Genomic DNA, 17334 nt, shown 5'->3' with positions numbered 1-17334 from the left:
AATATGTTGACATGATGGGTTTAATGGGGATGTCCCATGTTAGAAAATTATGGTTGCTTGCTTCTAAACACAGCGCCACCCTTCTTTGTGGGTTGTTTCTGGAATTGTAGTTCAGTTTCCATTCACTAAAAAAAAACATTATTAAACTGATTCAGTTTATTTTTGTCCTAATAGGGGACCAGAATTAGTGATCATCTGATCGCATGTAGAATATACTGCAATACTTAGGCATTGCAGTATTTTGTAAATTTACTGTCATTCTATTAAATTTTGCATATTGCAGAAAAGACAGCCAACATACATCGCCTAAAAAAATATATCACTTTTGCCAGGGCTACCCCTTCCCATCCATCAGCTGATCGTTTGGCCCACTGCAGTGACAGCAGCATCAGTGGACATTGGAGGGTTTCTAAATAGCGGACCCCTGTCCATCAATTAATGATGGCCTATCGGAGGATAGGTCATCAGTTGAAAAACAAGACAGGAAACCCTTTTTAGAAGGACCCTCTACCATAAGAAAGCATGTCTTGAAACTAAACCGTATGAATCTCTATTTACGAGACTGTCATGGGAGGAGCTGAATTACCTGGAAGAGCACCTTAATTGGCTGCCGAAAAACCCATCAAACGCTGTAAGGGGTTATCTTGTAGGGTGACACATAGAGAACCTTCATAGCGGCCATCTACAGAACCTCTACCATAAGAAAGCACGTCTTAAAACTAAACTGTATACATCTCTTCTTATTTCCAGAACTGTCACAGGAGATGCTGGATGACCTGGAACAGCACATTAATTGGCCGTAAGAGGTTATCTTTTGGGGTGACACACAGATAATTCTCATAGCGGCCATCTACACAGTATAAAACTGGGCAGTAGTGACGGGCTATGTCTTATAGGGGAACTCTTCTATAGACGCATGTCAGTTAGATAAGGGAGGCAGTTATACCAGTGCTAGAGTTTATATAGAGAGATTATATAGGTTGCAGAATCTAAGTAGTTAAATGGCCATGATAGGCCACAATTGGAGCTGACTCCTATGTCAGCTTTAGGGTGACTACCCACTGGAGTTTTTTTTTCCCTGCGAAATTCGCAGCATTTTTTTTTCTGCAGGGGTCTATGGGACTTGTAATGTTAAAATCGCGATCGTGCAAATCGCAATTTACCGCGAAATCGCAGTTGCCTGTAAGGCCCAAATCCTCTTGTGATCCCCAGGAAGTCACAGCTCACATTTGGGAACCCCTGCTGTTTTAACTTATAAATGTGAACTATTGCTTGTACAGGGTCAACAAGAGTGGTTCCAAAGTAACGCTGACCTAGGGCTTTGACAGACAAGCATGTGCGCAAATATGTCCGCCGGGGGCGTATTTACACATGAAGAAAGTTGTGAGATGGCAATACTCAGGCTGATACGTGCGTATAGGCGCGTAGTAATTTAATTTTTGTCCTCGCAATGCCAGTTCACACGCGTGTGATACTATTTAAAGCCTAATAAGGACCAGCTGTCTTCTCCCTGCGTCGCCCGCCAAGCCGCACCCTTCCCCTTGGGTTTTTTTGACTTCTATAGCAGCTTTCTGCATAATATGCAGGAAGATAGGGCAGGTCGAGAACACGAGAAATACGCTCAGGAGAATGAACCCATTGAAATGAATGGCTTCGCTTCGTCACATTTTATAGCCGCGATTTCATGCGCGCAAAAACATGTGCAAACGCGTTCATCTGTTTCAGCTCTAAACCTGTATTTTCACAGACAAGAAAAAACACGCTAATTCTGTGATTGCGGGACAAACGGGATGTATGTGTTATAATAACCCATTACTTACAATGGGTTAATTCACATGAGCGATTTTTCTTGTGCAGCCATATCAAAAAATCACAGCATGATTAGGGCGATAACCTCATAAATCAGGGCTGGGATAAGTGATCACGCTCTCCGTGATTCTGCCTCTTCTACAATGTTGACTTTACTGAACACAGTTGTTAATTATATTTTTGATTGCACACGTCCATCGCCAAAATGGCGAACGCAGGCACAAAAGTCGCAGATTGACGGGGTAATTTAAAATCTCCCTGCACCTGGCTACTAAATGTAGCCAAGAGCCTGGAGATTTCATGGGGTGCCATGGTACGCGTTTCCCAGTCATGTGATCACCGTTATCCAATGGATAACGGCGATCACGTAAAAGTAAAAAAAGCTCAATTTTCACCTCCCGTCACGGATCGGATCCGTGAGGGGAGGTGAAATTACTTAAATAAGTCCACTGGCAATGTCCCCTGATGGGATCCTTATCTGCGGACCTTTCCCCAGTTTTAGCGCATGCACCTGTAGCCAAAATGGTGGACACAGGCGCAGAAGCTGGGGAGGGCAAGAGGAAATTTAAAATCTCCTTGCTCCTGGCTACTAAAGGTAGCCAAGAGCTTAGAGATGTCATGGGGGGCCACGGTGAGCGGTCTTCGGTCATGTGATCACCATTATCCAATGGATAATGGCGATCACGTAAAAGTTAAAAGACAGTTAAAGTTTGATGCTCCGTTCAGTTTGGGCCCTGTTGTGCATCCAGATAGAAGATTAGGGCCACAATGGGTATGTTTCTGAACACGGGACAAATGGGGGTATACATTTTGGGGTGAAAGTCTTTATTCCTATGTATGCTGTACAAAAAAACCTATTTTTAAAATGACGTAATTGCCAAAAAAACAAAAATCGTTACTTTTTCCTTCTGCTTTGCTTCGATTCATTTAAAAATGGTGGAATCAAAATATGCAGTACACCCCTAGATGAATGCGTTAAGGGGTCTAGTTTTTAAAATGGGTCCATTTGTGGGGGTTCTCTATCGTTTTGGCCGCTCAAGGGCTCTACAAGTGGGCAATGGGGCCTAAATCACCTTCAAGCAAAATGTCTGTTCTGAAAACCACCCACTGCTACTTTCAGATAGGGCCCCGTTGTGCATACGGACAGAAGATTAGGGCCACAATGGGTATGTTTCTGAACACGGGACAAACGGGGGTATCGATTTTTGGGTGAAAGCCTCCATTCATATGTCTGCTTTCCAATAAAAATTGTTTTTGAAATCACATAATTGATTAAAAAAAAACTAAAATCATAATTTTTTAAATTTCTACCCGTACAATTTTTTACTTCTGCTTTGCTTTGATTCATTCAAAAACTGTTGGGTCAAAATACGCAGTACACCCCTAGATTAATGCGCTAAGAGGTATAGTTTCCAAAATGAGGTCAGTTGTGGGCGTCCTCCACATTTTGGCCGCTCAAGGGGTCTACAAGTGAGCAATGGGGCCTAAAACGCCTTCAAGCAAAATGTCTGATCTGAAAGCCACCGGCTGCTCCTTTCGGTTTTGGCCCCGTTGTACATACGGACAGAAGAATAGGGCCACAATGGGTATGTTTCTGAACACAGGACAAACAGGGGTATGCATTTTGAGATGTAAATCCTCATTTTCATGTGCACTATAGAAAAAATCCTGTCTTTAAAATTATGTATTTGCAAAAATATGAAATTTAATTTTTTTCTACTCTAAATTGCATTAATTCCTGAAAAGAAACTGTGGGGACAAAATACTCCTGACCCCCCTCAGTGAATACACTAAGGGGTGTAGTTTTTAAAATGGGGTCATTTGTGGGGTTATCTATAATTCTGAACCTATGAGCCTTTGCAATCTTGGCTTAGTGCTGGAAAACAAAGTGTTCCTCAAAATGTTGATAATTAATGTTAAATTTGTACAACTTCTAAATGGTTAAAAAAAAAAGAAAGTTTTTCAAATGTGCATTCAGAATAAAGTGAACAGATGGAAATATATCTTAGCAAAAATTTGTACAGTATGTTTGCAGATCTTTAAGATATTACAGTTGAAAATGTGAAAAAATGTCAATTTTTTAATTCTTTTTCCCAATATTGGCACTTTTAATAAATATACACAGGTTCTATCGGTCTATTTTTACAACCTAAATGAAGTACAACATGTGGTGAAAAAAACAATGTCAGAATAACTTGGATATGCAAAGCCTTTATGGAGTTATGATATGTTAAGTGACACACGTCAGATTTCCAAAATTTGGCTCCGTCACTAAGGCGCAAACAGGCTTGGTCACTAAGGGGTTAGGTTATCATCATAAGCAGTTTGGGATAAGTGATCACGCTCTCCGTGATTCCACCTCTTCTACAATGTTGACTTCACAGAGCACAGCTCTTATATTTTGGGTTGTACTTGTGTTTTTTTGGACACGGCGACTTCTCGGCCTTTACCTGGTAATGTTACTTATCTCATCCTCATATCACTTAGTTCTCATCTCTCTGTTCCATTCTGTCCAATCATATACATTTCTAGACGTCTCTAGCAGCAGGAAGAATAATGTTCTCCTCTTTTTCTTTCTCTCTTGCTTGCTGAAGCAGCAGCACCCAATGAGGATAACGGAGCACCAGAGACACCGCCTGGACCAGCGGATGCTGAAGGTAAAAACAGTCTCCTACTATCTAATATATATCTCAGTGAAATGAGGGGACTTGATGTTGTATGCTGGTCTCTGCCATTGTATTCAATAGGAGCTGCATCTGCATTTCCAACCCGGGTTGCTGCGCTATGGTCGGCACATTTTACTTCCTGCGCTGACCCCATCGGAAATCATCTGATTGATTGGAATTTGAAAGGCTGGTCCCAACGATCATCTATTGATGGCTTGTCAATTTAAAATACCATTTTAAATACATGGCAGCCCTGAGAGTCTTTACTAGACCCAGGGCTGCCATGGCAAACACTGACTCATGGCAATCGCATGGTGGCTTAGATGGTGAGTCGGAGGGAGAGCCCCCCCAATGCTGACAGTTTACATGCCACCGTCAGGTTAGACAGTGCATGTAAGATGTCAAATAGCTGCTATCAGAATTAGCTCCAACTGTGACCTTTAGCGGCGGATGTCAACTGTCAGAACAGCCGTCACCCTCCGGGTATGCAGCTAGCTTGGCTCCCGGACCCACTTTGTATCCACCCCACACCTCTGAGACATACACATACGCTAAAGAGGTAGAAGGGGTTAATGTGATTAACATGATGATAACCTGTATATTTCTTTATGTTTACAGGATTGTCAGATAAGAACATAGTGACCCTTGGAGAGAACCTGACGGTCAAAACTGGAGAAATGAGAAGAAATTTGCTCTTTATCTACATAGTCAAAAGTTGGCTTCCCACTAGTGATGCGCCCTATGAATCACGGGTTGGGATTGGAGCCCACATGTAGATGATGTATAACACTAATGAGTGCCATGTTCTCCCCACAGGAACATCTGGACCGGAGGTCAGAACTAGGACCGTTATTATTCTGACTATTCCTGCTACAATGGAGATACTATGGAGCACAGCTCTTATGGTTTGGATTGTGTTTGTGTTTTTTTTTGGACATGGCGACCTCTCACTCGTTACCTGGTAAATTACATTATTTCATCGTTGCCCTTAGACAGTGTTATACAGCAGTTTTAGGGGTTTTGGTGACCTTGTGGTTCAGTTCAAATTAATTTGGACCAAACTGATTTTTCACAAGTTGTCTCCCCACTAGTGAGCGCCGCCGCAGTCCGCGCCATTTACAGGAGATTATTTAGTTAGGATCCGCTAGTCTTCCTGTAATAGGAAATACGCCCTATAAATCTCTGGTTCAGATTGGAGCCCAAACATAGATGATGTATGAAGCTAATGAATGCCATGGTCTCCCATTAGGAACATCTGGACCGGAGGTCAGAATTAAGACTGTTATTATGCTGACTAGTCCTGCTACAATGGAGATATTACAGAGCACAGCTCTTGTGGTTTAGATTGTATTTGTGTTTTTTTAGGACATGGCGACTTCTTGACCTTTACGTAGTAAGTTACATTATTTCATTGTTGTCCTTAAACAATATTATACAGCAGTTTTAGGGGTTTTGGTGAACTTGTGGTTCAGTTCAAATTAATTTGGACCAAACTGATTTTTCACAAGTTGGTTCCCCACTAGTGAGCGCCCCCGCTGTCCGCGCCATTTACTGAGATTATTTAGTTAGGATCCGCTAGTCTTCCTGTAATAGGAAATATGCCCTATAAATCTCGGGTTCAGATTGGAGCCCAAACATAGATGATATATGAGGCTAATGAGTGCCATGTTCTCCCCATAGGAACATCTGGACCGGAGGTCAGAATTAGGACTATTATTATCCTGACTATTCCTGCAACAATGGAGATACTACGAAGCACAGCGTTTATTTTCTTGTTGATCGTTTTTTTGGACACAGCGACTTCTTGACCTTTACCTGGTAATATTTCATCGCTGCCCTTTGACTGTGTTATACAGCAGTTTTAGGTCCGTTGTCCACGGCCGTGACCGGATATCGCTAGCGATATTCCACCACAGGGAGGAGGGGGAAGCACTGACGGGTCTCCGCGGTGAGCCTATATAATGGATAGGCTCACTGCGGAGAATCGCGGCAAATCACGACATGCAGCGATTTGAATTTTGCCAGCGGAGAATCGCTATTAACTCCGCTCCTGGACGTTGGGCTGTGCTTTCCATAGTAAGCCTATGGAAAGCGTGTCATCTCGCAATGCAAACTCGCCCGTGGACAGGCAGCCTTAGGGGTTTTGTTGAAATTGTGGTTCAGTTCAATTTCATTTGGACCAAACTGATTTTTCACAAGTTGTCTCCCCACTAGTGAGCGCCGCCGCAGTCTGCGCCATTAACAGGAAATTAGTTAGAATTGGCTAGTCTTCCTGTAATAAGAGATGCATCCTATAAATCTCGGGTTCAGATTGAAGCCCAAATGTAGATAATATATGAAACTAGTTAATGCCATGGTCTCCCTATAGGAACATCTGGACTGGAGGTCAGAATTAGGACTGTTATTATTCTGACTCTTCCCAGTATGAATGATAAGTGTATAATGACATTGTTACTACTACTATTTATTCCTCTATTTTATGTCATTACTTATAACTGTAGGAAACTGTTCCCCAATTTATTAAAGATACAGACAAGCCCAATATGTTGACATAATAAGGGTTAATGGGGTTGTCCAGGGTTAGAAAAACGTGTTTTTTTTCAAACACAGCGCCACCCTTCTTTGTGGGTTGTTTCTGGAATTGCAGCTGTTTCCATTCACTTCAACAAAAGGTTATTAAACTGACTTTTATTTTACTTTTTTTTGTCCTATTAGGTGACTTGAATTAGGGATCGTCTGATTGCATGTAGAATATACTGCAATACTTAGGTTACATGGCCTAGAGGGTTTCTCCCTTCCTCTACAGTTTATGTCTAAAGTTGGATCATCATCCGCTAAACCATTTTCATTTTCTCTGGGTGTTTCCTTACTTTTGAGACCCCACTGTATATATTGGTTTGCTTTGTGATTGAAGTGATTATGTTCTTGTTTCTTAGGCTGCCTGTCCATCGGCGATTGTTGATTGTGTTACCCGCGGTGATAACCAGCCGCTGGTAACGCAGTGTACACTTTTTCATAGCATTGCTATGGAAAGTGCAGCAGGGGCATCCACGAGTGGAGAATCATAGCAATTCTCCGCTCGCGGGATCTAAATCGCGGTGTGCCGCGATTCTCTGCTGTGAGCCTATCTATCAGATAGACTCACCGCAAAGAACTGATAGCGGCCCCCCTCCTCCCCCGCGGCAGAATATCGCTGGCGATATTCTGTAACGGCCATGGACAGGGGGCCTTACAGGAGATATAGCAACAGAAGACCTGCTGCCGACCACCCTGACTACATATCCTGAAGGTAATATAGCATGACTGTCCATGGAGGATATAGACTTATATAACAGGATGCGGACAGAAGAGACTGTAAGGGGAAATGTGGGAATCTAACCTAATGTATATAATGTGACTTACTGACATAGATGCATTTGTGTACTAGGAAAGCGTGAGGACGTCTATGGGTTAGGGCTCATTCACATGGGCATTTATGTATTTCAGTTGTGTAAATAGGTAGCGTAGTTATGTGACTGAAATGTGCATACTTTCTGCGTATTGTGCATGTAAAAAAAACCCTGAAAGAATATTCCCAGTGATTTCAGTTTAATATGGGTTATTTTGGTACATAATATACACTAAAATAAGAAATGCTTCGATTTTTCTTACGTGACTGAAATACGCACACGGGAATAAACCCACTGAAATCACTGTTTTATTCACTGTGTAATACGCTGTATATTTATGTTCATGTGAAAGAGCCCTCACTGTATAACTGGGGACTGTGTGAGCGTGCGGATGGAAAAGAGTTTTGTTGTGGCCCCTGCGGACGCTTTAATGAGCTGCTGTAGATGCGGAGCCTTAACCTGTAGAGACACTGATTGCTGATCGGTGTGATCTGTAGAGAGCGTGTACCAGCCCGGATGAGTAGGTAAAGAGACAGCAAACACAAAGAGATTAGGAATACAAAGTGTCTGTTGAATCCCGTATGGGCGGTAAATCTGAGAGTGTGTCGCTAGAACCATTGATGTTTCAGAAGGTTGCGTTAATCTGAGCAGTTTATAGAACGGATTTGATAATGAAAAGACTGGCAAGCCGATACAGCGTTCCCAGATTTCACAGTCCGTGTTACTGAGTGTTATGAAGTGTATTACCAAAGTATTCAGAACAGTTACAATGTGTTGAACTGTGAGTCTGGTTAAAGTGACTTACAGCTGGTTCCACTTAAACTGGTTCAAGCCAGGTATGAAGCAAGCATGGCTACCGAGCTTGTTCCATACTCACCCTACAGTCGCACGTTTATGTGATTGGTCATTAAGGGGTTAACTTTAAGGGGATTCTCTGTGTGCTTAAAAATTTTCCTAACTGTGAAAAAGGAGAGAGAATTTTAAAAAATAACGGATATTGCCCTGTAAATCCCCCGCGATCCCAGTGCGCATGCTGCGGCGGATCCTGTTGGAGATTTCTTTTGAAAACAACGGCATTCGCAGCAACACCAACAATAGCAGCAGCAACAACACTAAGGTCAGCGGCAACAACACTAACAGTGGCAGCAACAACAGTGTCAGCCGTGAAAACAGTGACAGTAGTGGCAACAATACCGACAACAGCGGCAACAAAAGCATCAGCCATGGAAACAACAGTGGCGCCAACAAACTTACCAGCGGCACCAACAACAGTGTCAGCTGTGGAAACAACAGTGACAGTGGCGGCAACAAAACTAACAACTAACCAACAACAGTGTCAGCCGTGGAAACAACAGCGGTGGTAACAACACCAAAAGTGGCAACAGCAGTGTCAGTCATGGAAACATAAACTTTTATTTTTCCATCCCCACTTTCAAAAACCATAACCCTATTTTTCACCAGTACCATTTAATATTCAACACTGTATAAATTACCTCTCTTTTCCACATCTGTCAGCAGCACCGCCGGATGACCCGAGGAAAGGTATCCTTGGATGCGGAAAGCCAAAAGTAAAAGTAGGCAGTTATTTCATGGGTTGTGAAGCCAGCGCTCCCACTTCCTCCAATGTCCGCTGATGCTGCTGTCACTGCAGTGGGCCAGACGATCAGCTGATGAAAGGGATTTCTGAGCAGCGGACCCCTGTCCATCAAATACTGATGGCCTATCAGAGGAGAGGTCATCAGAGGAAAAACAGGGCAGGAAACTCTTTATAGAAGGTCCCTCTACTATAAAAAAGCATGTCTTAAAACTAAACTGTATACATCTCTTCTTATTTCCAGAAGTGTCACTGGAGATGCTGGACTTCCTAGAACAGCACCCTAATTGGCTGCCAGAAAATCCAATCAAAAGCCATAAGTAGTAATCTTATGGGGTGACACCTTGAGACTTCTCATAGTGGCCATCTACACAGTATAAAACAATGTAATCTAACCCTACAGATCAATGACACACCTTTATGTGATTGGTTATTTAATGGTTAACTTTAAAGGGATTTTCTGTGTGCTTAAAAGTTATCCTAACTGTGAAAAAGCAGAGAGAATCTTAAAAAATAATAACGGATATTGCCCTGTAAATCCCCCGCAATCCTAGTGCGGATGATGCGATGGATCCTGCGGGAGATTTCTGTTGAAAACAACAGCAGTGGCAACAACACCAACAGCAACAATAGCAGCAGTAGTGAAAACAACAGCGGCGGCAACAAAAGTGTCAGCCGTGAAAACAGCGACAGTGGCGGCCACAATACCAACAACTGTGGCAACAACAGCGTCAGCCATAGAAACATCAGTGCCGACAACAAAACTAAAAGCGGCGCTAACAAGAGTGTCAGCTGTGGAAACAATAGCGGCGACAGCAACAGCAGCAGCAACAACAGTGTCAGCTGTGGAAACAACAGTGGCGACAACAACAGCGGCAGCAACAACAGTATCAGCTGTGGAAACAACAGGGACAGTGGCTGCAACAACGTCAGCCGTGGAAACAACAGCGGTGGTAACAACACAAAAAGCGGCAACAATAGTGTCAGCCATGGAAACATAAACATTCATTTTTCCATCCCCACTTTCAAAAACCATAACCTTATTTTCCGACTATGTGAAGCTACATGGGGCTGTTTTTGCAGTTGTATTTTTCACCAGTACCATTTATTATTCAACACTGTATAAATTACCTCTCTTTCCCACATCTGTCAGCAGCGCCGCCGGATGACCCCGGGGAGAGGTATCCTTGGATGCGGAAAGCCAGAAGTAAAAGTAGGTAGTTATTTCATGGGTTGTGAAGCCGGCGCTCCCACTTCACGCAATGTCCACTGATGCCGCTGTCACTGCAGTGGGCCAGACAATTAGCTGATGGATGGGGTTTATGAGCAGCGAATTCCCCTCCATCAAATACTGATGGCCTATCGGAGGATAGGTCATCAGAGGAAAAACAGGACAGGAAACTCTTTTTAGAAGGACCCTCTACCATAAGAAAGCAAGTCTTAAAACTAAACTGTATACCTCTCTTCTTATTTTCAGAAGTGTCGCAGGAGATGCTGGACCTCCTAGAACAGCTCATTAATTGGCTGACAGAAAATCCCAACAAAGGCCATAAGGGGTGATCTTGTGAGGGAACACATAGAGAATTCTCATAGCGGCCATCTACACAGTATAAAACTGGGTAGTAGTGACGGGCTGTGTCTTATAGGGGAATACTTCTATAGACGCATGTCAGTTAGAGAAGGGACACAGTTATACCAGCGCTAGAGTATATATAGAGAGATTATATAGACTGCAGCATCTAAGTAGATAAATGGCCATGATGGGGGCCAGCTCTGATTGTGGCTATAGTCAGCAGATGTCAGCTATAGGAATTAGCTGGTAGCAGCCAGGTATAAAGCAAGCATGACTACCGAGCTTGTTCCATACTCGCCCTACAGCTCAATGACATACGTTTATGTGATTGGTCATTTAAGGGTTAACTTTAAAGGGATTTTCTGTGTGCTTAAAAATTATCCTAACTGTGAAAAAGGAGAGAGAATTTTAAAAAAATAACGGATATTGCCCAGTAAATCCTCCGCGATCCCAGGGCTGATGCTGCGGCAGATCCTGTGGGAGATTTCTGTTGAAAACAACAGTAGTGGCAACAACACCAACAGCGGCAGCAACAATAGCGGCAGCTGTGGAAACAATAGTGGCGGCAACAACACTAACAGTGGCGCCAACAACAGTGTCAGCCGTGGAAACAACAGTGGTGACAAGAACACCAACAGCGGCGGCAACAACAGTGTCAGCCGTGGAAACAACAGTGACAATAGTGGTAACAACGTCAGCCGAGGAAACAACAACGGTGGTAGCAACACCAAAAGCGGCAACAACAGTGTCAGCCGTGGAAGCATAAACTTTCATTTTTCCACCCCCACTTTCAAAAACCATAACTTTATTTTCCAACTACTCTTTTCCAGAACTGTCAGCAGTGCTGCTGGATGACCCGAGGAGAGGTATCCTTGGATGCGGAAAGCCAAAAGTAAAAGTAGGTAGTTATTTCATGGGTTGTGAAGCCGGCGCTCCCACTTCCTCCAATGTCCGCTGATGCTGCTGTCACTGCAGTGGGTCAGACGATCAGCTGATGGATGGGGTTTCTGAGCAGCGGACCCCGTCCATCAAATACTGATGGCCTATCGGAGGATAGGTCAACAGACGAAAGGCAAGACAGGAAACCCATTTTAGAAGGACCTTCTAGCATAGGAAAGCAAGTCTTAAAACTAATCTTATACCTCTCTTCTTATTTCCAGAAGTGTCACGGGAGATGCTGGACCTCCTAGAACAGCTCATTAATTGGCTGCCACAAAATCCCAACAAAGCCCGTAAGGGGTGATCTTGTGGGGTGACACCTAAAGAATTCACACTTTTTCACCAATTGTTTATTTGTGGATATTGTTCATACCAGAAGCCCAGGATGACCAAGTTCTCCTGCAAATGCTGCAGGCTATAAGTGGGGCGGACACACTGTTCCACTTTTCAACGACTGTAAGTAATAAATTTATTTAGTTTGATAGTTTTTAGTTAAATTTAATAAATCTCCTTTCATATAAGTTACTTTTTCACTAATAAATATGATAAATAAAATATTGTCGTTTAATTTTGTTAGTCTGTGAGACTAATATGTAGTGAAAGGGTAACTTGAAAATATGTTTAGTGATTTAGGGTTACTAATGTTTTGCTTGTTCAGTTGTGGGCACGTTGTCACGATGAGGGATGGCATCAGCTTTCCCTGCCCCCTGCTACGGTGGTGCTCACACCCATGATCTGTGTAACGGCCCGGTAGATGGACACGCGTGTCGCTTACTGGTGATGTGACAGAGACCTCCTGCCCCTCGCCACTACGGTGCGCACTCCTCCATCATCCTCTGTGCAATGCTCTGAGAGGTCTTACTGTGCGCCGCGTCACGGTGACACAAGGCCATCTCCAGCTGACTACAGAACGCAAACTAAGGTAGCCTTGGAGCTAAAATGCTCTCCCACCGTCTTACATCCTGTTAATATTTTAGAACTTGTTATATATTCAGTGATATTGGTCTGTTAAGTCATGCTTGAAAACGGTGCTATATGGGCACCGAAACGCGTTGCAAAATTGTGAAGTTCTTTTGTTTCCCTTTTTGTCATTAAAAAACCTGCTTTCTATTAATAGGCGTCTACATTGCATCTTGATGTACGACAAAAGGAGGGTTCTAATTCCCACATCAGACTCCTCTCTTCTCGCTAATGAGTATTACCAATTTGCCCCTACATTAACTGATGAGCGCTTGTTGTTTTTTCTTTAAACTATAGTTGTCCTTGTCCTGATTCCCTGCCTTGGATTTTGGAGTCTTCCTGTCCCATGGAGGCATCTGGTGCAGAAGAAGTGTCCGGCTTACCAGGACTACAGGTCTGGCGGCTTCCCTTCCCACAGGCTAGCTGTCCACGCCAGGTGAGCCCTTCTCTTTATTCTTTTCATAGTCACTTAGTTTTGTTTCCTCACAAGACTCTATTCTTTTTTTAGTAGTTTTTTTCTCTTACCCCATATCACTGTTATTCAAACTTTATCTCTTTAACAACTTTAAGCTCCCATTATAAATCAGAGCTGGGATAAATGATCCCACTATCCATGATTCCGTGTCTTCTACAATGGAGATACTACGGAGCACAGATCTGATTTTTAGGATGATAATTGCGTTTTTTTTTTAACATGACAACTTCTTGCCCGTTACCTGGTAATGTAACATTATTTCATCGCTGCCCTCAGACAGTGTTATACAGCAGTTTTAGGGGTTTTGGTGAACTTGTGGTTCAGTTCAAATTAATTTGGACCAAACTGAATTTTTCACAAGTTGGTTCCCCACTAGTGAGCGCCGCCATAGTCCGCCTTGTATCCAACCCACACCTCAGTCACCTACATGTATTCCACGGAGATAGAAGGGGTTAATGCTATAAGCATGCTGATAACCTGTGTATTTCTATGTTTTTTACAGGGCTGTCAGATGAGAACACCGTGACCCCCGGAGAGAACCTGACTGTCAAAACTGGAGAGATGAGAAGAACTTTACTCTTTATCTACATATAATGTCCACCTTATATTTCTCTGATTTCTACCATTTACCTGTAAACTAGAGGGAGGTTAACCCCTTAATGGTGACTACAGAGTCACGATATCTCATTACGTATTATCATGATAATAAAAGTTCCTGTTAGTTTTTTGTTCTAGCTTTCCTGTTCTAAGAGATGTGCCTTACAAATCTAGGGTTAGGATTGGATCCCAGTTGTAGGTAATGTATAAAACTAATCAAAGTTATTCTCCCCATAGGAACATCTGGACCGGAGGTCCATCTGAGACCGGTTATTATTCTGACCCTTCCCGGTATAAATGGTAAGTGTATAATGACGTTGTTACTATTACTATTTATTCCTCTATAAGAAATCCATGGCAGGCCAGAGGGGATGATGGGGGGGTCCCTTCTGTCAGGGTAATTATATGATAAAATGATTAAATGTCCGGTATCTCAGTTCTCTCTGATCTTGGACACTGCGGCCAGGTGTCAGCTATCAAAGACAGCCACGTATTTAGCAGACTCGATTTTTTTTCACCATACGGTGACACACCACCTCCACCTCACGTGTATGGTGGCTGCCAGGAAGGGGTTAATTTATCCAAAGAATAGAAAAAAATTTAACCCATAGAAGAAGCTACCAATGTCTATTGTGTTTCCAATGACTGAAATCTGCTGTTTATAGAAAATCTCTGTTTTGCCTTTCAATTAATTTATTATGAATTTTGCATATTGCAGAAAAGTCGGCCAGCGTGATAGGAAAAACATCACCTACAATAACACCAACATACCCTGAAGGTATTTAAAGGTACGAGCTCTAACATGGAGTAGTTGGTGTCAGCGGAGTCATGTTGATGACTCTCATCCCTTTAGCGTTGGACTAACCCACAAGAGGAAACACCCATATAAAAGGAAAATGGTTTGGCGGATTATGATCCAATTTTAGATACAAGTTGTGGAGGAAAGAAGAAGCCTGTTAGGCCATGTCATCAGCATGGCGGCCATTTTGAATACCACCATCTTGGCTCCAACTTCAGTTTTTCTAATAGGAAGGTAAGTGTGTGGCACATCAATCTGGTAGAGACTCTCACCAGAGAAACAATGTTGTACGTCATTTCCTATATTGTTATTCATTCTCTTGTTAAAGCAGTGATTTTTATTTTGTACCAGCAATGTGAATGATGACCTTGTCCCAGCGCCCAAGGATGACCCCGAGGAAAGGCATCCTTGGATCCGTGATATAATCAGTAAAAGTAAGTAGTTCTTTGATTGGGTTACATATGGAGAAAACACTACTTAACCCCTTCCTGCCACAACCCTTTCTCACTTTTGTTTTCATATTTCCATCCTCACTTTTAAAAAATCATAACTTTTTCTATTTTTCCGGCGACGGCTACATGAGGGCTGTCTTTGTGGGACAAGTTGTATTTTCAGTGGTGCCATTTAATATACAGTATTGTATAATGTATCAGAAAACTTTTAAAATCTTATAAGTGGGATGAAATGGAAGCTAGGAAATCTTATAACTTTTGGGAGGAGGGGTCGTTTTCATGGCCCTCAGCGTGCAACAGGAATGATGTGTTGTCTGTATTTTGTGGGTCAGTATGATGACGGCGATATCAAATTTATATTTTTTGTGCTGTGAATTTTTGGTCACTTTTTATTTAATTGTTTGTAGAGATGGATTGACCAAAAAAAAGCACAATATTGGCACTGTGTGAATATAAATATATATATATATATATATAAATATAAATATATATATAATTTTTGATGGCCTTCACCATGTGGGATAAATGTGTTTTTTGTTTTGTTTTTTTAAGTTAAATCGGACTTTTACGGATGGGGCAATACTTAGTTTTAATTTATTTAATTTTGATACATCAACATGTAAAATAAAAGTTTTACTATTTTTTTTATTTGCTATTGATTACGTTTAATAAAGTTTTTTTTTTTAAAGTAGTATTTTGGTTGTGAATCTTCAAAAATTCCAGATGTTTATGCACAGCTGGTTGTGTGTATAAATTGGGCAACATTGCCATCTTATGCTATTCCTCATTTCTGATACTTCTCCACATCGCTATTTTTCAAGATGGCCGCCACATCCCTGCGGATATGCAGCTTGAACCTACATTTATCACTATTCCCTGCTCCGTACTTTCTTCTTGTGTATGTCCTGCTAAGCACTGCCCTGCTATTGGTCAGCAATCCAGTCCTGAGAGCTGAATACAAAAAAGCCTGTTCGCAGTTGTTCTTACTCCGAACCCCCATTGACTTCTATGGGGACTAGAGATGAGCGAGCATACTGGTTAAGGCAAAATACTCGAGCGAGTATTGCCACTTTCGAGTACATGCCTGCTTGTCTCAAAAGATTCGGCGTCCGGTGTGGGTGAGTGGTGAGTTGCGGGAGTGAGCATGGGGGAGCGGGAAGGAGAGACTGAGAGAGAGATCTCCCCCCCCCCCCTGTTCCTCCCCGCTCTCCCCCGCCCCCTGCCGGCCCCCGAATCTTTTGAGACGTTCGGGCATGTACTCGAAAAGGGCAATACTCGCTCAAGTAATTTGCCTTAGTTAGTATGCTCGCTCATCTCTAATGGGGACACAGAAAGGTAAAGCATGTTCTAGCGTCTTTTTGTGCGACCAAAATACGCACACCAAAATATGCGCATGTGAACAAACCCAATGAAATCAATGGGTTCTATTCTCTGTGCGTCCATGTGATGACGGCCTAACACTGACCAGTAGAGAGCTATGGCCAGCCAGGATATCCCCACTCTCATCACCGTCCACATGTAGGATATCTAGCGTGTTAAATGAGTATAAAAACTAGAACGTAGTTCCAATAATTACACATTTAAGCCAAAGCCTCCAGAAGAATCAAGGAACGTGAGAATGTCAGGCCATTGCGTTGGGCTCTAACAGCAAGCCGTAGTTGGCATACCAAAAGTAGCAGTTAGCTGGTATAGTAACATTAAACTGCAGGAACTAAAAAGCTGCCCTCACTTACTATATCAGTAAGGATGGTCACACCATAAAGCCCTCAGAATGAGGATTCAGTAAAGTGGTGCGGACGGGGCAAATGTGGATTACCCCACAGGGAAGTATTCAGAGGACATTTAGCCGCCTCCTCGGGACAGAATGCCACACTTTAAGGCTCACCATCATAGGGGTGGCAAAACAATCCCCATGGAAAAACAGCCCCTCAGTACCAGCCCTCTGATCCAAGCCCACTGCTTGATTGTAATTAGAAGAGGACAACCACGAGCCTGAATAAACCAGTTGGCTAGCTAAAGAAGGGCACCCCCCCTCCACCCCTCAATCATACGGAAGGCAAAGGGCTTCTAATTTAAATCTT

At 42.7% G+C, this 17334-nt stretch overlaps 1 protein-coding gene across 1 annotated transcript in view; it reads left to right on the top strand.

The window, feature by feature from the left end:
* Window positions 1-5336, top strand: part of LOC136620356 (homeobox protein 2-like) — a 99303-nt gene extending 93967 nt beyond the window's left edge. The window contains exons 38-40 of the mRNA XM_066595115.1: window positions 4404-4466; window positions 5094-5227; window positions 5292-5336. Coding sequence (XP_066451212.1) covers window positions 4404-4466; window positions 5094-5227; window positions 5292-5336 — 242 coding nt within the window. The remainder of the gene's footprint in view (window positions 1-4403; window positions 4467-5093; window positions 5228-5291) is intronic.
* The last annotated feature ends 11998 nt before the right edge of the window (window positions 5337-17334 follow it).

The sequence above is a fragment of the Eleutherodactylus coqui genome, chromosome 1, assembly GCF_035609145.1.
Source record: "Eleutherodactylus coqui strain aEleCoq1 chromosome 1, aEleCoq1.hap1, whole genome shotgun sequence".
NCBI classification, from domain to species: domain Eukaryota; kingdom Metazoa; phylum Chordata; class Amphibia; order Anura; family Eleutherodactylidae; genus Eleutherodactylus; species Eleutherodactylus coqui.
This window is presented reverse-complemented; position numbering and strand designations above follow the sequence as displayed.